Consider the following 22,733-nt stretch of genomic DNA (forward strand, 5'->3'; position numbering starts at 1 on the left):
TAATCCTTCAAGCACAGAATTCAATGGAACGTAAAATATTTCAACATTTTCCTCATCAATACAGCAAAAAAAATTTCATTTACACTTGTAAAATTGTTCTGTTCCAACTTTTTAGAATTTGCTGTTTTTTAAAAGAATACCATTCAAACCGGGTGGAAAGCCATCTCGGACAGATGTAATTTATTACTAATCAGTGTGTATTCTGGGAAATTTCCCTTATACTCATCCCTTCATCCCACCGATATTTATTGAGCACTTACTATGTGCAAAGCACTCTACCAGGCATGGGGGACGCAGTGGCGAGCGACATGGCTCAGTGTCCCTCCTGCCGCGGGGCTGACGAAGGAGCGCGAGATTCTCAGACAGGACGCTGACCCTGAAGAAAGTGAGACGGAGCAACCCCACTGAGGGCCCGGGCAGGCGTCACCGTGCAGGATGTGCCCGCGCTCTGGCCGCACTGGGGCACAGTAGGGGCCAGTGTGAAAGTGCCAACAGTGTCACTGTTCCTCCGGGGGGGGGGGGGGCCATGAAATCTGGGCATGGGATCTCCAGGTCGGCCTTCCGCACACAAGCGGGTCAATAATACTCGACGGCACGGTCTTTTTTTATTTTATTATTTATTTATTTTAATACAAAGCTTTGGCATTAGCAATTTTATGAAAAAATAAAATGTACTAAAAATAAACGCTTGTGTGGCATGATTGGTAAATGATGCACAAAAATAGGTTCTTTTTTCCTTCAAGGCAATCAGTCAGAAAGCAGTTTTTTTCTTCTTCAAAACCATTCTACCCTGTGGAATGAAAGGAAAAAAAAAAAAAAAGACAGAGGTCAAGAATTAGTTAAAGGGGAGTTGCCACTATTTCAAACTAACAGAGAAGGTGATCCTCACGGAAGGGCGGCCTGGGGCGTCCCCAGCTATTTCCCAGCCCCGCTGGGTACAGCCGGTCAGCCGCTGGTATTTTCCTGAACTCGGGAGCTTCGGATCTGTGGTCAAGTGGCTCAGTCACCTCACAGGTGTGTGCGTCCTCCCAAAAGGAACGCAGGGAAAAGCCCAGGCTAACAGCATCGTGTTTAAAAATGCAGGGACAGTTTCACACAATTAACCACTTTTCCTCAGGGCCGTGTGGCCTGAAATCTGTGTCTGTGTCTTTACAATAGGATCCCCTCAAACAAGAATGTCAGACTCTACTGTGAAATGAACTTTGCAGAGTACAGACTTCCAGGGGTAAGGCTCTCTCACCGGACTTGCCCAGACAGTGTGCGTGCGCGCATGTCCCTCAATCAGGAGCCTGACGGAACCTGGGGTCTCGGGCTAACGCTGCCCCCCACAGCCTGGCTCTGTGGGACTGCCCTAGCTCCCCTAAGCCTTGCACAGCTGGTTCACTGCCTTGGTTCTCAATTCGTGCCTGGAGTGGTGCTCTCTCTTCTCTCTGCTCAGTGCCGGATCCACGTTCCTGACTCTGGTCATCGCACAACTCTCCAGCACCTCTTCATTTCCTCTCCTCCCCAGGACTTCCTCCTTCAGCTGCGTATTCCCACCTAACCCACCTTCCTGCCTCCAGTCTCTACCAGCCAGAGCGACTTCCCAGCCACAGGAATCCTCTTTTTGCTGAGAAGCCTTACACACTACCCGCAGTTTATAAGAACCCAGTCCAAACCCTGCAGTCGGCCTACCGCCACCACCGACCCAGCACACATATCAACCCCACAACTCCCTGAACTGCTCTGCTTTTTCCTCTTTGGGCCCTAATTATGCCCGGCCTGGTTCCTGAGTTCCTCCTCCAGGAAGCCTTTGATGACTCCCTGGGGCCATAGCGGCAGTTCCGCGGTGTCTGTGTGACCCCGAGCGGCTGTGCCCAGTCGGCAGGCTCTCCAGTCCCCTCAGGGGGCGCCAGGGACCCTGAATGAACGAGAAGCCTGGGAGGAAGGCCATTCACAACTTCACACAGAGCTCTGGACTGGGCTGTTACTGCAGCCCCACTGAAGATAACACACTGATTTTACAAAACTTGCTCAGAGAAATCAGATATTAGAGGTCAGAACTTTCAATGGGTGTATCACCATTTTTACACTAACTTTATTTGGCTGCTCTTCTAAGGAGCTATAAGCTAATGCAGCCACAAGATGAAAGGTACCTGTGGAGACCAGAAATGACCGCTACACAGACAGGGCAAAGGTCCCATCAAAGGTTCCCATTGCCTTTAATCTTCTTTGTGTCATCATGTCTCCAGAAAAGCCAACTATCTTCTTCCACCACATGATGTGGAGCCCTTACAGGTGTCTCTGGTACAGTCCCAGACAAGCAGTGTGAAACTCGGGCTTGGACCCCATGCCCTTCTTCCTCTGCCATTTCTCAGCCCCGCTGGGCCCCGGGCTATTTTGTGTGTTTATCTCAGGCTCCGAGTGGCTCAAAGGAGAAGTAAATACTAACAGAAAGAAGAGGATTCATGATCGAATTGGGGGCAAGTTCAAAGCTTCGCTGGCATCACTACAAGGAAAGCTGCCTCGGAAAGATAAACAATCCACGCTGGGCTGGTGGCAGCCGCAGGTACTCGGTTGAGAACGAGAAATTCAGAATGTTTTAGATCTGCGTTTCTCAAACTGCAGACTGCGCCTCTTACTTGACTGTGGACGCGACGTGGGGTTCCCGAGCAGCCTTGACGACAGGTGCAGAGAAGGGATCAGCGATACTGCATGTGCTGAGGCCAATGTCTCAGACCTGCCTCACTTACACACGTGCGGATACGTGTCACAATGTAAAACGCAGTTCTTACAGTGGCACGTGGTAAAAAAAAAAAAAAATTTAAAAATCACTGGTTTTGATACTTAAGGTTCTAAAAGAGGCAGCCAGCTGGCAGGGCACGTCACCCCTCCTGTGGGGCGCTGAACCCTGTAAGAAAGGACCGTTTAGGACAGACCCGAAGAGGGGCTCTCTGAACTGCCTCTGATCTCCACCCGCTGCAGGGTCTGCCCCCCGGAACAGCGCCAGCCCTGTGCCTCGTTTCTGTCTGCACAAGCAGGTCCTGGCGACTCACTCGCTTCCAAGGCATCCACGTCATGGGCGGACACTGCCGACCCGCACAAAGCTCTTCTTTGTCTTCGGAGGCGCTCTACCTCCCTGTGGACACACCCCCGAGCTCCCGAACTACACAGTACGCCCACCCTGTATGCACTGGCAGTCCTCACGGACTCTGACGAGTGTCACACAGGACCCCACACGAGACTAAGTTGTTGGGAGGCACTCAGTGAACTGCAGCTGTTCTCCTCCTCTTTGGGGGCCCTTCGAATACTTGGAGACATCCCTCACGTCACCCTCAGCTCCTCCCTTCTAAGCCAAGCGTCCCCATGACATCAAAATGATGATGTTTTCAGATCTTTTTATACTGAAGTATGTCAGTGTTCCTCCTAAGAATGTGAGCGGAATGTGTGCTTGAGGGGCTCAGCCGGCTGAACGTCAGACTCTTGGTTTCAGCTCAGGTCATGATCTCAGGGTCGTGAGATCGAGCCCCACATTGGGGTGTCTGAAATTCTCTCTCTCCCTCTCCTTCAGCCCCTCCCCTGCTCGCTCTCATGCTCTCTCTTTCCAAAACAAATAAATCTTCAAAAAAAAAAAAAAAAAGAAAAAGAGTGTGAGAACAATTCAGAAATACTGAAAAGCGAGTAAAACAGAAACATCCATTCCTTTGCTGGGACTTGTTTCTATCAGTCCGTCTCGGAGGAGCCGGCGCACCAGGCATGCTGGTGGGGACGACTGTGACCTGGGGCAGAGCCAGGGCTGCCCCGGCTTGGGTTAGGCTCAGGATTGTACATTTGTTCCAGGTACTGCACATGAACCACGTCAGGCTCATGTCCTCCTGCTGAGACAGTTTGGGATCCTGAATGTCTGGGTTACACTCCGGGGCAGATCCTCGGGCATGAGTTTCAGGAATGGGAATCTAGGAACTGAGAAAGGACACGGAGGAGGATACCGAGCCCAACCTCCCATTCAGCTCAAAATCCGCCTACACCACCTTCCTCGTCTCACAACTTGTGTCTCAAATAAAAACAATGAAAACATTTACTTTTCTTAATAAGTTGAGGGAAAAACAGACTGATACAAATGTCAGCTGGTAAACGCTGGGATCTAACGAGGTTTTCTGAATAATGTAGAGCAGCAAACCTCCTTTGGGAACTGAAGTTCACTAACCTTGCTTACTGAGGGACTAGGAAACGGGGTATGAGAAGATGATACATAGATTTACCTTGAGTGTACAGGCTTCTTTGACTACCATCCTGTTTATATCTGCAAAGCCTCAACATTCACTAGATTTGCCGTGTTAAAAAATTAAAGTACGGTCAGTCACGGTTGAGTATTTCAGTAGTATTTCGACACAACAGAAGGGGCGTGACTTCAGATCAGGGAACAGCGTCAAGCCCTGGGTAAGGGTGCGGGTGCAGAGCGTGGTGAGGGAGGAGGGCGTGCCTTTACCCCCAGCGGGGGCAGGGGTGGGCAATGGACGTGCTGCAGCCAGGCCTGGGCCCGCCTGGCTCCCCCTGCCTGTCCTTACACGTGGCCCACACTGCTGCCTCTTGCCCACAGAATTTCACCAGTGACTAGATTGGGTCAAGGTCTCGCTGTAATCACGATACACAAGTTCAGTGTAACGCTGTCAGAAGAGTTAACTAGGATAGTAGGTAATGTGTGGAGAGGTGAATTTTACTATCAACTTCCAAGATAAATCGCTCGCATGGGAAAAGATGGAATCTACTTATAGAGAAGACTACCTCACATGTGGATGAGGTCACCTAGAAAATTAAAACAGCAATTCAATTGAAAAGGCAATCTCATTTTGGCTGTAAGTTTTCAGTAAAGGCAAAAAGGGAAGTATGACAGATATCAAATAATTCATTAATGAAGAATAATTATAGATTTATTTGCTAATATAAACTTTTCTCTGGAATTAAAATCACCTAGGAATTTTTCATCGACATTCTGGGGAAGGAGACACTGAGTAAGAGTGACTACTGTCTTTCTTTTATCCTCCAAAATTAAAATGGCCTTTAAAATATCAGGTAATTCATGTTATATAAAAAAAGTCAACACATAAAAGCACAATAGGAGAGAAAAACATCACCCAAAATTCTACTAAATTCAGATAATCACCATTCATATTTTGGCGACCATTCTTTCTTGCATTCATGTGTCCACACACACACACACACACCACTCTCTCTCTCTCTCCATGGGATCATGAAAATCATCCTTCAGAGTAGTTCTGACTGAAGGCACAGAAATAAAATTTGGATGCATAATTGCAGTATCAACCCTCTGCAAAGGCTAACGGGAGAAGGGTTGGCCTAAGACATGGATCTACTAAGATCAATGCTTAGACTGAGTCATGCAGGCATTTATGTGTGCAACCGAAATATCATGGCCCAGGGATTTTGATTTGTGAAAGGTAACACGTCTACTGAGCCTTCTCTAAAACAGCTGACGTGTCACCTGAGCTTGTGACAGATCCTGGGGGGCAGCAAGGCGACCACTGGATCACTTAATCGTTCTCTACAAGTGCCCAGAGTGCCTCTATTCGCTGATTGGTTTTCGCTCATTTGTGAAAGTGTGAAGCAGTGGGCTGACACCATCATCGAGTCTGATGGGGTCACTGTGAGAGTAAGCAAGAGAGGTGACTGCAGGTGAAATCACTATTTCCCTCCAGACTGAGGTCTGAATCACAGGACTCACAGAGCTCCTGTGATTCTGTCACTGTTTCATGGAAGAAAATGAAATTCATTTGCCAAATGATAAAGGTAGGTAGATGGTCAGGTCGTTCACAGGACTTTGGAAGAATCTCAGTGGAACCGTTCAGCTAACATTTATTGAGCACTTATCACGTACCAGGCACTGTGCTAAGCACTTTATATGCTACTTCGTACAACCTCTGATGTATTCCTGCTGTTATTCTTGTTTTTCTCTGCATGACTAAAATGAGCTTCCCGAGAATATAGCTGCCCAGGTCTCCCAAGCAGAAAATGGAAGAGCAGGGAGTGGAATCCAGGTTACGCCTGACTCTAGGGTCTGAGCAGTGAACACGGTGCTGTGTTGGAGTCAACCTGCCTCAGGTGGGTTTGACCTGCTTGATGAGCAGCCGAGACCATTCACCTGCAGGCTGGAGAAGGACACGGACCACAGCATCTCCCCATGTGTGCTAGGGGCCAGGGATGCCCAAGGGGACTTCTTACAAGTGTCTAGCCGACAGATCAAGTTAGAGATAATAAAATCATGTCACAGTAAGTGGAGGTTACTTGCCCATTTGTTTCCACAGCTGGACAATGAGCGTTCAATTAAATCAATTACATGGGCTTGGCCGGTTATTACTAATCCGTTAAAACACCAGGACATTAAGTGAGTGTGGAGAGCCCATGAATTCCACCTGTGGAATTTGTGGTTTGTATCTGGGCTGTGTCCCAGGGATACTTTTATCTCCAATGAGTTTTCAGGAATACTGGAAAGGACTAAATAATGCTAAGGACTATCTAATTTAGGTAAAGGCCCTAAATTTAAAACAAAACAAACAAACCCAAAAACCCTTCCTGTATCTTACCCCTGTGGAAAGCAACTCCTGGAAAATCACCGGATCAAAATGGACCTCAACAGTCAGCTAGCCCAGTCGCGCCTGCTCTGAAACACCTCTGACCCACGGCAGCCCCGACAGGTAGCACGCGGCGTCCACCCACACACCTCGTCCTGAGCATTCCCCGCGGCAAACCATCTCACTGGTGGGGGGCCTCGCTCACAGATGGTCTTCCTTTCACTGAGATGAAATTCGCTTTCCTGTCCCCTGCCCTCTGGTCCTCATTTTGCCCCACGGAAATATAGTTGACACCTTTTTTGTGTTCCCCCTGACAGTCTTCCCAATATTTGGAAACAGCGGGTCCTGCTGATGGCTTCTTTCTTGCAGGCTACACATCCAAGTCACTGTCCCTTGACCCCAGGCCAGGGTGCCAGTGTTCCATCAAAAGCTAAGTACGTAAGATTCCGGGCAAAGTCTGGTGGGCACACAGGCGCAGGAGAGTGGGACTATTCCTGCCAATGACCGGGACACAGACCTTCCTTACATCCCGTGACTGTACGGGTGCCCTTGGCGTCTGCGTCACACGGCTGCTGTACTCTACGCCTGTGGCTAACGAGAGCCCCTAGATCTTTTCTCAAGGGAGCTGTTGTCGCCGAGCAGGGCGACCTCCCGTTCTGGGTACTGACTCCCAGTACGTGGTCACAAAATATATTACTTTGCTACGTATGATCTCATCAGGATCAGTACGAGACCGGTGGAAGCCAATTTTCACCATCTTTATGAACATTACAAGTTTTCTTGGGGTCATCTGGCACATGCAATCCAAAAAATAACGTGTTACTTACTCATTAGCATTCAAGCTAGCTGTGGCTCTGATGATCATGTAGCAGAGTGTGAGAGCACTGAGGAGGCCAAAACTGGCAATAATAAACCATTCTTCTGTTGACAAAGGAAAGGGAGGAAATCACTCTGGGGAGAAGGCGTAAGTCAAATCGACGTCAACATTTCCCTCAAATGCAACGAAGCAGACGTCAACGGAGGTGTAAGTCAAGACTGGCCCAAGGAAGTGAAGCAGGAGGAGGTATGCCAGAGAGCTACTAACTGGAGAAGGTTAGTGGAAGTAGTGGTGAGAGCTGCAAGGGAGAAAGGAAAGCGTGGCCCAAACATTTCTTCCAGTTAAGGTCCTGAGGTAGGTGAGGGGTGTGGCCACCAAAAAGCGTGCAGGAGAAAGAGGTCTATAAAATTGCACGTGGACAGAGATTTTTTGAAATCGCTGCTTTAGATGACAGCACAGCGGACCAGCCACACTTCTATCATCTTTCCTTCTTCGATTTGTCACTTCTGCGCGGCCGTTTCACTCATTCTTAGAGGAAGGCTTATGGATACGGAGGAGGGGTCCCAAAGCTCTCGCAGGCACTCCACGCCGTCTGCAGGCTGGCCTTCCGTGGCCTTCCAGTCTACTTTCTTTTCTCCTAGGCACGGGTTTACTTACAGTCTTTATGTAAAAAAGGACATCTTACTGGTGTCTCTTGGAAAGGACTGCCCATCACACCCCCACCGGCGGGAAGCGGCTCTGGTGACTCACCAGGTACCTGGCCCATCAGGGGGGTGAAAATCTCTGGGTTTTCAGCTAGTCTCTCTCTAGATTCAGGAAGTCAGTTAATATTTTCCCTTCTTTTCAAAGTCTGTACTGTCAAGGTAACGTTCCAAAAACACCATTTCCTGAGAACCTCATATATAACCTGCGAACCAATCCTGACTTCCTAGGAAGTCTCAACTCTGAAATAGTTCCTGGAGATACGCTGACTAGGCTGGTTTAGCAACGTGGTTCACGGCGAAGCCCCCTCTGCACGCGCACTGAGGCCGCGGGAAGACATTTACACTTGGAGTACCAAATGTTTCTATGCAGAAGCCGTGTGTCACACAAGCGTTTCTCAAACTGGTTTCCATGAACCCCACAAACATGCAAAACTATGCGTGCCTAGGAATCTTTCTAGGAAAAGGTTATTACATTTTCATTGGATTTTAAAGGTGGTGGTCTCCGAAAGGCTAAGACTGTTCTTCAGGATTCCAGGACGACGACTTTGTTCTACGAGCACTTCTTGGCCATCTTGATTTCTATTATTAAAATGCTTAGCAAACTCTTTCTTTTTTGGTAACAGTGCCGCCACTGCTTCCCGGATTACAAATTCCTCACGTGTACAGTGAATTTATAAGGTTTTAAGTAAAATATGAACATTTAAGAACCCAAACCAAATTCACCATTTTTATCTGCATAGATTTTAAGTTAGGAAATTTTAAAAAAATTTAGCGATGACTGCTCATCAGGATCAAGAAGCTTAACGTGGTGTTCTTAATTCTTTTTCTTCTCAGAGACCTTTACACGTGATAAGCAGACTGTTTTAGAAGTGCAGTTACGCGTGTTTCTATATTCTGAAGAGACCATCCACAGACGTATGGCATTTCGGTTATAAAAACTCGTAAGCAAAAGGAAGCCAGCGCCACTGCAACGACCCCCAGTGGGCGCAGGGGTATTCTGGCTGCAGCCGGCCCCGGTCAGCTCTGCCCACCCCGCTGGATACTTAGCACAGTGCCTTGCACAGCGGATGCTGGGCGAACGCCCTGTAGTTGCCGCGACACTACAGAGCTTTGACGGAAAAGGAGAGGTCGCTTTGGGTTAATTTAACCACGTGAATTTATTTATTAACATGCATAAATTCCACTAAAGGTGATTCATTTGATACATGAAGTCATTTTTTTTTTTTTAATCATCAAAACGTAAGATTCTGAAAGGACCTTTCTGCGTAAAACATAATGGGATAAGAACTTAATGTAGTAGTAGGTGCTCAATAAATGTCGATCAGTGAAGAGCCGACAAAAACTCATCGATAAACAAATACCCTCTGTTTCCTTTATTGCTACTGGATCGGTTTTTAAAAATCTACACTCGAAAACCCGAAAACATGAAAAGCTTTTAAAACAAATCGCCGGGATGTGGTAGGAAATGAGTCAAACTGCATCGAAGAAAACTTTTCCTTGTTTTATAACTGAATGAGGTCTCCTTGAGCTCAGACACATAATAGAACAAAACCTGGGGAACTGTCTACGATTACGAATCTCTGGTCGGTGGGAAACGTGCACTTCCATCGAACAGCCCACTCGAGCCTTACTACGTGGAGGAAAAATCTTTCGTGACGGCTTTCTCGGTGCCGCGGCCTCGCAGGGGGCGGCAGGGCTCCGCCGGTTTGGGGCTGGGAGCTACAGCAAGCGACAGCACGCGCCGGGGAAGGCAGCACCACAGTGGTGACAAGGAGGATGGAGAGAGGCGGTTAGATGGAGAGACCACGTAGAGCATGGAACTGAAGGAGACAGCTGGCTGGTTACAGGGTGAACGCCCGCAGGGCCCACACACACGCACACCGGACTCCGGCCCGGCCATCGACACACTCCGAGCACCGCGTCTCTTCTCGGCAACGCTTCACCCATCGAGACGTTCCAGACTAGCGAGAGCGCTTTGAAAGGCACATCACCCCGCCCCGCGTACCGTGACCCCAGAGAGGGAAGTGCCAAGACACCAGACCTGAGCAGCAACAGGCCGTCTCAGCTCCCCCCAGTGTTGTTCATTTCTGTGTTCAGATTCCGCCCTGGGTTCCCACTAAGCTGCCTGCAGCCTGGCGCTCGCGCGGGTTCCACAACACAGGACGCCCCGCGTCGCATCCCAGCGGGACCCTCTGAAATGCCTGTCCGCAAGGCGGTCATCAAAGCAGGTTTACAACGGCTACTAAGACACTCGTCGGATGGCAGCTATTTGTACTTATCTACACAAACACACAAGCTCCTCATTATAAGGAAAGTTTTGTCTCCCACATACCTGTTTTAACAGAAGTACCTGTCACTTCCTCTGTTACAGACTAACTGGCCTGGTGACTGCCTCAACGGCCCTCCGCAGCAGTCAATACACCCCCAAGCCATGGCAGCAAACCTGCCCAGCGCCTGGGAACAGGGCCCCACTTACTTGTTACTGCAATGTTGATCTCTCCCGTTCTGGGAGTGAGCTCCCCATCCTGAGGAAGCGGCGAGATCCCCGAAGTTCGAAGTGGCTCGAGGCCAAGGGAGTTGTCGCTGGCGAGGTCACCTAGGGCTGATCTCCGGTTAACCGCCTGGGTTCTGGTGAGCCTTTCCATGTCAAATGCTACGTTATCAGTACATGGCAAATTCGGCTGCAAAACATTTCCAGATTAAGAGTACTTAGAAGAATAACAAATCTCTCATAAAATTCTACATATCTGACACCCTGTTGAAAAGGCTTTTTTTTCTTTCCATGTGATTTCCTCTCATTTCTTTCCCTATTTACCCATTCCCACCCAAGAGTTTTCCTTTAAAAGACAGAGATGATTTCCTCCCAAAAATGATACCAGAGAAAACCAAAGTGTGCTGCACAGCTGAGAAAACTGGACACTTCATCTTCAGGAAGAGACGACAGCCCCTGGCGGACCTGCTCACGGGCAGAGGGATTCGTTATCATTGTTCCAAAGCTGACAAACAGGAAAATGCATCTCTCTGGCCCTTCCATCGATGTTGAAGGAGAGCAGAGAACTTAAAATACTGCTTTCCTCCTCTTACCACCTCTGTAATGCCCCATTTATCCGGCAGTCAGTTTTTAAACGTCTTCTACCTTTAGACACAAGGAAAGCACACGACCAAGAGCGTTGAAAAGACCGCTGAGCTTGAGTAAACCCTCGGTTTCAAAATCTAAGCGTCTAGCCCTGAAGGAGAGGTACAGAGCTGCCCTGGGGCCAAAGCCTACCAACTAAAAAATGGGTGTGAAAGTCTCCTGAGGTAATGAGATGGCTATCTGGTCTCCCGCAACCCGCAGTTCTAGCAGACAGCATGCTGGAAGCAGGGCTGGGAAGGATGGCAGAGAGAAGCTCAAGGACGGAGAAGTGACAGCTGACAAGACCCACAGCAACGGCTTCCCAGGCAGAAGAACTGTGCTAGATCGCCCCCCAGCCAAAGTAAAATGCTTAGAACCATACCCGGTCAGAAGAGGTTTACTACGGCTTTTACATTTAAAACCATGGTAGCTTGTAATAGATTCTAGAAGGATGTTCGTTAAAAACAACAGGAAGAAGTGTCCGTACTTCCAAGAATAGGACTGAAGACAAATCAAACCACCAGCAAGGCTGGAGGCAATGAAAGAGGTGGAGGTAATACTTCCTGAAGCACCTGCCGCGTGCCAGATACGATGGCAGGTGCTCTACGGTAAACCCTTCACCCGGGTGACTGCTCCCCAAGGGGCATATGGCAACGTCTGGAGACATTCTGACCGCGTGACTGGTGAGTCATGCGACTAGCCTTTAGCCGCAGCCAGGGATGTGGGAGACACTCTATGCGGCACAGGACGGCCCCCTCCCCACCCCTGCTCGAGTTATCTGGTCCACAGTGTCAGTGGTGCTGAGGCAGCGTAAGCCTATGTTCAAATATGTCACAGATGTGATCTCCGGAGCCGGGAGGAGCCGTCCTGCCCAACTGGACCGCTAAGCTGCCAGCTGACAACATACTTCGAACAGGACTCCTCGGACGTGCTTTGGGTCACAAAGCTAAAATGAGCAATTCGTCTGCTGGACCACACTCAACTTTGGCTCCACAAGCAAGTCATTCATCCACTCTTTTTTGAGACCAGAAAATATTTTATTTTCCTCTAAGAAGCGTTAATTTTGGAGAGCTGTATCTCTTAAGGGAGACCTGTAGGAAGTCTCCAAGGCCCTCGGTCAGTGAGTGTTGACCCGCCTGGCCAGAGATGAATGAAGTACTGTGTGTACTCGGTGTGGCCTCGGACCAAAGGCCCTGCCAGGCTGGCACTGCCCACCTTCACTGCCTGCAACTGACCAACGCCCCGGGCAGCTAAGCCAGATTCAAGAGGAAAGAACATAGTGATGACATAGTTTTATAGGACGCTGAATGAAGAAAAAATTTACTACTGGACCAAAGTCAAAAGTCTGTATTTCTAGTCCTAAAAAAAAAAAAAACAAAACAAAAAAACCCCACAATGGAATGAAGGCAAACCCCATCCCTCTCTCCACTGCCGTTCTTCACATTTCCACCACCCAATGGAAGCATGCTTCCAAGTGGATTAGTTCAGTTCTTTCATCTTCTCATCTGTGAGTTCCCCAAGATAGGCTGGACTTTAAGGAATCTGTAAGAAAGGCCATGTGGCAGAGAAAGCCCGTGATCTCTTGGAAGACTTAACCACCCACCTATGCAATGCTAGCTCACACGCAAAAGTAGAGACAAAATAGGAAACATACCACAATTCCCAGGGCCTTCAAAATATTAAGTTTGCACATTGGACAGGTACAATGTTCACTAAGCCAGGGATCCACGCAGGACTTGTGGAAAACATGCCTATAAGAGAAACAGAGTTGTATCATGGATTATATACTGAACAACTATCAGACCCAAAGAAATGGAATTTTTAGTTAGTCTGTTTCTTCCCCTTTTTGGACATATTGTCAAGTCCCAAGAAACTAATATTGGGGATGTATTAAAAAATAGCTGGCAGAAAACCTCCTGACCCCAATCTAGATGATGAGAACCGATTAGAATTTGGCGGTTTGGTCTTTTTATTCCAGCATTTGAAGAAACTTAGGAGGATATTCAATAAGAATGAAACAAACTACCTCATCGATCAGTTATGCTTTCCACAACAGCTAGAGTAGAAGGGAAATTCAAGAAGACACGAAGCAAAGGTTCAATGAAAAGTTTTTTGCACAACCATGAATTGGCTTCACGGAACTTGGTTTCAATGTCATTTAAAACATTATTTTAAAAGACTTCTAAGCAATCTATGTTAAATGTTTGTGAAAGTTACAGGGTGGCTGGGAGTGTTTTGGAGAGGAACGGTGCCTAGGAATCCAGTGACACTGAACCAATGTTTTCAGTGGAAATGTGAAGGGAAGAGAGCGAACGGGTGATTTTTTTTTTTTTTTTTTAAACTCAGGAGACTGAATAGTCACATCCTTCTGACAGAAAAGTCGTCAGTCACGGAGAGACTTGCATTCTTAGAAAAGGGAACTGCGCCTTGTGGAAGGGAGAGAAGACTCTGAGGGAGCTGTGGGAATCACATCTCAAGTTCAAGCACTCCCCACGGCAGCTCGTAGAAGCTAAAATCAGGCCCCAGAGTCCTGGCCAGAGGGGGAGAGCGGCAGGTGCCAGGATGTGGTCTGGGCATCTTGGAGGAACAATACGTGGTGTCTTGGGATAAGATAAAAGAAATTTTAAGAAAGATATCAAGTTGAAACACGGTATGCCTTTACAACTTCGTGAATTTGTAATTTACATGTGGCTCATAGTTATACACAGCTGTTAAAAAACACAGTTTGGATTAAAAAAAGTAAGAGGTCTAAACATCTCGCTGCTTTAATTGGGATTTGGAAGAGACACCCATGCTTACAGCTGCAACCTCGACAGTGCGTATGCAACCACCTACAGCCACTTGGTGACCTCGCACTCCTTTCTAAGGGTAAGAATAAAGATCTTGAAGACTGAATTTATCAGTGCACTGAACTAGAACTTCCTCGTCCCAGAAGGCTTTTATTTAAACCTGCAGGTTTTTACTTATGGGGCAAAAGTCACTAAACCATAGGTGATCCTGAAATTCATTCAGTATACACAATGAGCGTCCACTTCTTGTGCCTGTATCCTCGGACAAGAGTGCTCCAAGGGGTGGGCGGGAGGGCTCCTGCCTGCAGGGCTCCACTGGGCGGGCGTCTTCAGAGCCAGGGTCTACACCCCAGCAGCTGTCAACTATGCCAGTGTTCCCCATGGTCTGGCAAAGACGAGAACAAGGCTTCTAACCTTTCTGGGGATACAGACGCCTTTAGGTCGACAAAGTGACAGGATCCCCCCCTTACTAGGGTGCATTTGCCTAACCTCTGGTCTATAGAGTAGTGACAAACCCTCGAGGGTTTGGTTAAAGTGGGGTGGGGGGTGGCTGGGACAGGCACCGGAGGCCAGTTTTATGTGGGGCAGATGATGGACTTTGGGCGGTTGGCAGGTGAAAGGAGAGAGGAGGCTGTGTGACCTGTGACACATTAGCCAGCTGTCTGCGGACACCTTGGTTTTAGCAAGCAGCAGTGGCCTGGGGGTAAATGGTGGTTTGCTCTCCCCACTCCCTGTCACTGGTGTTTTGCTTTCCTTTTTTCTTAGCCTGCTGCCTTTCTTTTCTATTACTGGTTGTTCAGAAAGAAGAAAATGACATAATCCCATATTTCAATTTTAAAGCTGCATGAGCTGAGTGTTCTCTGCTTAACTGTTCCTTAACTTTAGTTATAAATGGATTTTTCCTACGTTGGGCTTTTAAACGGTTCCCTTAGAGGTTTGTCGCTGTAAAAGACAGTGACCATCCACCCCCGCCAACCGTACTGTAATGGACAACAGTTTAACTGGGTCTCCAGGGACAAACTGAGAATGTCTCCCTGCCCGAGCTACCTAACTCAAAATCCGAAAAAAATTTTTTTTCTTAAAAACAAAACAAAACACAACTTTTCCTTTTGACTATGTGTCCACCCTGTGGCTCTCCTACCATTGACCCCCACCCCAGTCAGCCACTCGCCCCCTCCCTCCTTTGACAGATTCCCTGATAGCCCGGTTCCTGCACTTCGCCTGGGGGGAGATGGGGAGGTTGCCAGCCTGGCTCCCACGCATGCCCCTCTCATCTGCAAATGGCCTGGCAGCTTTCCTGTTCACCTACGGGCCCTCTGATGCACACCCCAGCCTCCTTGGGGTCGCTGCTGGGATCTTTGTGGGTAACTGCCTTGTGCTCCTTCCTGTCCTCCTCACCCACCCCCTTACCCTCTCGCGTTACAGCTGCACGAAGCTTGGCAGTGGCCGCCCTCTGCCTCCCAGACACACTTTCTGCAGCTGCGGAGTCGGAGGCCGCCTCCTGGCTGTGTCAGCAGCAAGCTGCCAGGCAGAGAAGTGGGGAAGGTGCAGGCCACCTTGTGAGGCTGTTTGGAGCAGCAAGTGACGAGCTGTCGTGGAATACTTAGAAAGCCCCCAATGGCACGCAAACGCAAGGGACCATTAAACAAGCCTCAGGCAAAGTAACGTTAATGTTTCCCACACTATCCCAATAAATGGTCAGAACGTGTGCGCCGGCCTCTGGCGCCAACATGCCCAGCACAGTGACCTCTGACTAGCTCGCAGGTGTACCTCGGGCCCCCACGGACACCTCAGTGGGTGGCACCCAGGGCCAGCCAGACCTTGAAGAGAAGCCCTTCCCACTGTTATAAAAGACTCGAGTGGTCAAAGTACACATGAAAGCAGAAAAGGGCCCGATGAATGTAGGGCTGAGTGGCGTTCTGGGATGGAAAGCAGGTGATGTGCGGAGGACCAGTGAAATGTGGAAAGGACAAGCAGATCAGAACTTTGACAAAAAAGTCCTTTATTCCTGCAAGAAATACTCTGGGGCACAGAATGTGGAACGAAACCAGTAGTAGGGCGCCCTCCCCTTCCTACTCCCTGCATACGTCACAAACTAGAGAGAGCAGCGCAATGGCTGGGGGTGGGGAGAGGTGGATACGCTGGAGCTGAGCTGCTTTCACAGCTCCGAAGCCTCTTGGTGCCGTGCAAGAACCTGGCAAATCTAAAAGGATCGGGATTATGAAAGGTCAGAGAGGAGAACTCTTCCCCTCGCTGGGCTGGCAGCAGACACTGTTTGAACAGGTGCTCCCTTGAGGAGGGGGCACCCCAGTGATGCCTCAGGCAGCAGCCAGAGGATGGACCCCTCTTAGGCTCCCAAAGTGACATCCTGGACACACGCTGATCTGAGCAGTGGCATCCCACTTCTGAAAAGTATTTTTAACTACTAAAAAAATGCTGTGGCTGACCTTTAAATAAGAGGTCTAAATAAGGTGATAGTTTCTAAGACGTGCTGGCTAACGTCCAAGGATGATCAGCTGTAATCACCGGACACAAGGAGGAGGCCCCAGAGCAATGCCAAGTGCCATCTGTCCACAGTAAATTAATGTGACGGAAGAGGAAAAGGAAAGGTCAGGCAGCAAGAAGGCAGCAATCCATGAGCTCTGTGCTCTATAGATAGAAAGTCTCAGTTCAGCCTCCAGATGGGCTTGTTAAAAATTAAGGACGAACAGAACAAAGGCACCTGGGCTTTCCTTCGTCCGTCACTCGGGAAGAAGGGACAGCGAGCACAGCTCCTTCCCAAAGTCTGGCTGAAGGGAGGAGCTGCAGGGTGCTGTCTGGGATGGCTTATGAAACTGGCACAGGACGGGCTTGAGTAGGACGAAATGTCGGAGTAGAGACAGGACAAAAACTGGCAGGAGCAGAAGATCCAACAGAGCAAGGCCCCTGAGGAGGCGATGGATTAGCACATGGGCTAAAGAGAGCCCTCCTCCACCCTGACGGGAGGGGACGCTGCAAGCCTGTGCAGGAGGCAAGGTGCACTTGAAAGCAAGGGGCAGGGAAGCAGAGGGAATTTCAGGGTCGAAAAACCATGACTTTCTCCATGAAGCTGCGGGGGAAGCCACCTGGCCAGAGTGAGGAACAAACGGATGAGCTACGGTGTTTAAAGGAGAATGAACAAGGAGAGCCAACCAGGGAAAGAGATGGGCTCTGGGCAGCACTCCAGGCCTGGCTGGGGGTGTCGCCTGGAGTCCCATGGGAGCCAGGGAGGCACCGGTACTGCCGGGCACAGGAACTCACGGGAGAGGCAGAGGAGTCACCCCTCTGCTGGGCTTCAGAGCCCTACAGACACAGGAGGAAGGGCAGGGTGTCCCTGGCAGAGGGAACAAAAGAGGTAGAGGCCCAAGGCCAGAATTCATTGATTTGAAAGTATCCTAGGGGGGTGCCCCGGAAACCAGGGGCGTGGGGAAGATGTGAAGTGAAGATGGAGATGTGGGCGAGGCCATCCTCCAGGTCAGTGGCTGTCACACCTGCGTGTGGGGCCGTACGGGCATCAGGTGGGTGCGGCCAGGGACACCGCTGAAGACCCTGCGATGCGCAGGTCGGCCTCCCCGCCCCCACAAAGGAAGATCTGGTCTCAGTGTCAACAGCACCAAGGCTCAGAAACCTTGCTCCAGGTGAAAAGTTGTCGACTCCGGTCCCACAGAACATTGCTCAACGAGCAAAGTTAATTTTTACTCTAGCCGAGCACCACGCGGCTGGTGCCAGTCCGGCGAGGCGAACGGTTTGGCTGAGCAGCCTGGGAGACACACCTCAGAGAAAGATACAACTTGCTGAGGCTTGAGGAGTACGCGCAACAGAGAGCACACGTGCTCCAGAGCAGAAGGGGACTGGCAGACGGTCAGACGAGGACCCGGCAAGGAACGCAACCCAGGGCGCAGTGCCCTCACTGTGGGCACACAGAAATGTCGCTGAGTTCGCCAAAATTCTAATACTCAAAAGCAGACCACGGACACAGGCACAGCCACGGAAAGGCTAGGACTCCAACGGAGGGGCCACGCCGTTTCAGCGCCGCTCGAGTGACTGTTAAAAGCCACACGCCTGGGCTCCGGGACGTGTTTCTGATTGCTCCCCACTGATTCCGACGCACCGTCCGGTCTGGAAAGCACTGGACTAAGTTAAGATAAAAGAGAACTAAGAATGAAACTGTGGAAAGGCCAATGCTCAGGGGGCGGGGAGGATGGACAGCAAGCTTCCAGAGGAGTCAGTCTATTTTTGGCCGAGGCTCCCCTGAGGAAGACACTCTCACGTTAGCAACGACCACGAACGGCTTCAGAGGCCTTTGTTCTTGGGTCCAGATGGTCCCTCTGGAGGGGGGACGCTGGCCTGAAATAGGAAGACAGAATTTGGAAAGACCTGGCTTCTTCCTGGTGACTCTGGTGTCAGAGGAGATCTGTGCAGGTGGAAACACGTTTAGAAAGCAGCTCAGAGCAGATAATGCTCCATATTGTACCTACTGATTTTCCTGGTTTGTATTTGGATGTGTCTTTCCTTCAGTCTCACATTTTAAACCAAAAATGATGGCACCTGAGGAAATCTGGTAATTACACAACTTAATTTTCTACAAGAAACTTACTGCTAGTTTTGTAGATTCCCCCTTGTATGTAAACTAGATTGACTTGACTCTAGAATCTGTTTTTCTGTTTCAGCATATGGAATTATTCTTAAGTTCTATGATTTAAAAAAAACCCTCACAGATCTTTCTAGGTTCAAAATAGATGAGTAGCCTTATGGAGAAACCACTGACAATTATTTTAATTGTTCACATGTTCTGTGTGATTAGGTGGTCAGAGTGGTGTGGATGTGTTTTAAGGGCGGGGAGAAAGAAGAGGAGAAGTCTTTGATTTTAGGCTTCTCAGGAGGTGATTTTGTATTTTTCCAATCAACATGCTTCTCAAGAACATTTGCTCTTTTTGGAGCACCACAGCTGAACGTGGCCCGATACAAGGAGCAGTGAAGGCAGACCTTTACTTCGACTCTGCCGTTTCTGGATCGTGTGACCCTGGCATCCACTAGCAGCGTCCCTGTCCTCCACGTACAGAGGGCAGGAAGGCACGGGCCTCTCACAGGATAGTAACCGTCAAGCGCACATAGCAGAGGGCCTGGCCCAGCAGCCACTCCATGTAACCCAGGTTCAGAAGGATTCATCCAAACCCTAGAGTTTTGGCTCCCGGCACCAGTGAACACCACGGGGCCTGCACGGGCCTAGTGATGCACTCGGACTTAACAGGGAGAGGAACAAGTGGCTCATTCTGAAACCCATAAGAGTCACAGAACTGAACACTCTTGACCTTAACGGTCTTAGGCTACGATGTGTCCGGAGGTTTTTCCCCGTGTTTCTCACAAGCAGACGAGGCTCTGCAGTCAGTTTGTGCTGAGACGGCCCGGCTCGCTGCCCGCGGCCACTCCCACCACGGGTCAGGTGCCGCCGCGCCTCCGTCTCCCTCCAGCCGTGGGAGAGGCGGCTCCCGAAAGCAAGTGGGATCCCCACTCTGAAAGGGAGACATACACAGCACATAAGCATCACTCTGTTTCAGACAAAGGAACCTGACGTACTTGCAGGGGAGAATCCGGACCACGTCATTCTGCTTATAGCTCTCGATGCAGACTGCGCAGTGATCGAAGTCGGGGTCCGTTTCCTGCAAGGAAAAGCAAGGCATGAGAGTCACGTGCTAAAACTGAAGCTATACATAAATGGAGGAGACGATCCAGCGAAGCACCTTCCCGAGGCAACCACGGGAAGCGGGAGACTATGAAGTGAACAGTTACGAGCAATTTTAATGTTTTCATTTGCTTAACTGCATCGACCCAAAGGATATCGAAACCACTCTTTCTCATTTTTAAACTGTACTGTAATAGTTTGTACTAATTCTATTTGTGAAATGTCTTAGAAGTCAGAATTCTTATTTGTTTTTCAAGATTCAAATCCACTGTCACCGTGGACACCCTTCTCTCCCTCCCACCACGGCGGGATCACTATTGCAGTTCACTGGGTTTCACAGCACACCCTCCACAGTGTGGGTCGTCCTCTGATCACATATCTAAGTATGGTATCTATGATCAAGCCCCAGGGATGGGGGCTGGTCACAGGTTTGGGGAAGAGAACAGTCATGGCCCAACTCAATACTGGGTCTTTATGAAGAGTAAGGAGGACTCAGCCAGGTGTTCGGTCATCCAGGTTGACTGGATTCCTTCCTCGTCTGTGCCGAGAAGGGACTCCCGAGTTGTCATAAAATGGAGCATTACCAGGGACCTAAGCCAGGAAAGGGGACACGATCTGCTGTGTCAGGGCCACGTGGACTGAAACTCAGTGGGATGACTGGGCAGGTCTAGGAGGCACAAACTTGGAAGAGGTGTTGGTCTGAAGAAGGAAAGATTGTTTGGTGTTAGCCTGACGGATGACGTAGGATGGGTAGGTCAGACCAGTCTGGGGAATTCGAAATTAATGTGGCGGCTGAAGGCCACCAGGCCAAGAGGGTGACCACTTCTCTGGGGTTACAGGGCAGCTGTTATGATGCTGCTTTTATTTTCTGCAATTTTTTTTTAAAGATTTTATTTTATTTATTTGACAGAGAGAGACAGCCAGCGAGAAAGGGAACACAAGCAGGGGGAGTGGGAGAGGAAGAAGCAGGCTCATAGCAGAGGAGCCTGATGTGGGGCTTGATCCCAGAATGCCGGGATCACACCCTGAGCCAAAGGCAACGCTTAATGACTGTGCCACCCAGGCGCCCCTCTGCAAATGTTTTTACTTGTTTCTTTCCTTAGTGTTCACTGAAGTTCACCGAAAATGTCTCCACCCTCCAGAACTGTGTCAAGGCGGTAGGAATAGAAACGGGTGAAGTCAAAGAAGTGGTGAAACTATGGAGGATGGAGAATCGTCTGAAATTATCCTCCCAGAGCTGCTTGTCAAAATGTGAGAGCTGGATGTGGGGCAGGAAATAGCTTCAGGTTTATGCCTTTAGAGGGGCAACTCTTCCCCTCTAGATAACGGAATACATCGAGCGTAGGGTCTAACACCAAGCTGCTGTTTTGTCCTCATGAAGGAGAAGCGGGCTCCATGTAATGCGAGGCCCGACCGGGGAGCTCTGGTGCATGGTCTCAGCCACAGCCTCCATCACTGGGTTTCTCTCTCGGTCCTCCAAGCCGAGGGCCCAACCTTGACACACTGGGCGCTTCCTTCCAACTGTCTGGCCCCCTGGACAGAAAGCACCTTGCGAATGACACTCCCTTGAGATGTGGGTCTCCTGCTCTCTGGCGAACTGGTGAGGGACTAAAACACAAAGGAAGCACAGGGAAGCGAACATATATTACTGGCCACCAAGTGCACCACGTGACCCATTAGGGTTCTGCCCAAAGGCATCCTTGGTTGCAGTGGGAGAAAGCTCTGTGGGACACCACGGCTAGGGGAACTGTAAGTAGACCAGTGCAGCTAATAATAATGGCAGGAGCACTGGAAGTCCAGGAAAGTCAGAAACTCGATGGACAGCCTGCAAATGAGGCATGCTAACGGTAAGAGCTCAAAGGGAGGCTAGTTTAAAATACAGCATTAAATCGGGTACCTGGAGAAAAAGAATCACCTAACATGAGGCACAAATGAGTAGGGTGTATTCTTTCCCACCAAATCGAAAGCAAAACTATTATTTTTTAGTGTTAAAGTTATTTCACTACCATACCTTATCACCCTTTTTTACTGTTCTGGTGGTCAATTTGCTGATGGCTTTCTTGGCGGCATCTCCAAGACGACGCTAGGACAATTACAAAGAAAAACAGACATTAGTGCAAGATCTCTGGATGAAGTCCTTCATTTTAAAATCATTAAATGTATCAAGCCGCTGTTGTCCCACAACGTTCTCCATGTCACATCATAGGAAAGGATTCTAACAAAGCAATTAAAAAATTAGAAAAACTGGCAGTTTACCCACAGATTCAGCCTTCTGAACTGAACTACTGAATTATTCTTTTATTTATTTATTTTTATTTTTTATTTTTTGATGTAAAGTTCAATGATTCATTAGTTGCATATAACACCCAGTGCACCATGCAATATGTGCCCTCCTTACTACCCATCACCAGCCTATCCCATTCCTCACCCTTCTCCCCTCTGAAGCACTCAGTTTGTTTCTCAGAGTCCATAGTCTCTCATGCTTCTGAATTATTCTGGTTGAATAGTTAAAAAGCATACATAGTGAAAAAAACCCCACCCAGGTGTCATAACCACCACCGTGTTCCCGTATTGAATAACCCTCTGAAATACTACAGCATTACTGAAATCTACTTCTTGTGCCCGTCAGAGCCACAAACAGAGCACGAATAGCTCCGGGGACGATTAGACGTATAAGCTGTCTAAAGGAACCCCCAACGCCCCCCGAGACCGCTCAAGTGCCAAGTGCAGCAGGACAGAGGCGGTCACAAGCTCTCCTTCCATCTCTGCCCCTACAATGCTCACGAGCTTAGGGAGGTGCATTTATCTTTCCAGGGTTGAGTTGTCGAAAGGGTTAAGTCACAGAATCTCAAAGACAGAACTGATCCCACATTTCGGCAGACACTGCTAGACACCAAGGACCCACAGGTGAAGAGACAGTGTCCCCGGATCTCGAAAAGCCAACTGAATTGGGCAAGAGACCAGCAGACACACCATGACTGAGTGTTGTACAGCACAGCACGCCTGGGTGGTGTGGCAGCGGGGGGGGGGGGAAGTGA

At 49.2% G+C, this 22,733-nt stretch overlaps 1 protein-coding gene across 1 annotated transcript in view; it reads right to left on the minus strand.

The window, feature by feature from the left end:
* Positions 1–600: 600 nt before the first annotated feature.
* RNF130 (ring finger protein 130) overlaps positions 601–22,733 on the minus strand; it is a 132,277-nt gene continuing 110,144 nt past the window's right edge. Inside the window, exons 4-9 of the mRNA XM_040622636.1 lie at positions 21,707–21,778; positions 19,590–19,672; positions 12,860–12,956; positions 10,567–10,771; positions 7,397–7,490; positions 601–790 (exon numbers count right to left, since the gene is read on the minus strand). Of these exons, the coding sequence (XP_040478570.1) occupies positions 775–790; positions 7,397–7,490; positions 10,567–10,771; positions 12,860–12,956; positions 19,590–19,672; positions 21,707–21,778 (567 nt within the window). The 3' untranslated portion in view covers positions 601–774. The remainder of the gene's footprint in view (positions 791–7,396; positions 7,491–10,566; positions 10,772–12,859; positions 12,957–19,589; positions 19,673–21,706; positions 21,779–22,733) is intronic.

This window comes from Ursus maritimus, unplaced genomic scaffold (assembly GCF_017311325.1).
Source record: "Ursus maritimus isolate PB19 unplaced genomic scaffold, ASM1731132v1 scaffold_5, whole genome shotgun sequence".
Lineage (NCBI taxonomy): Eukaryota > Metazoa > Chordata > Mammalia > Carnivora > Ursidae > Ursus > Ursus maritimus.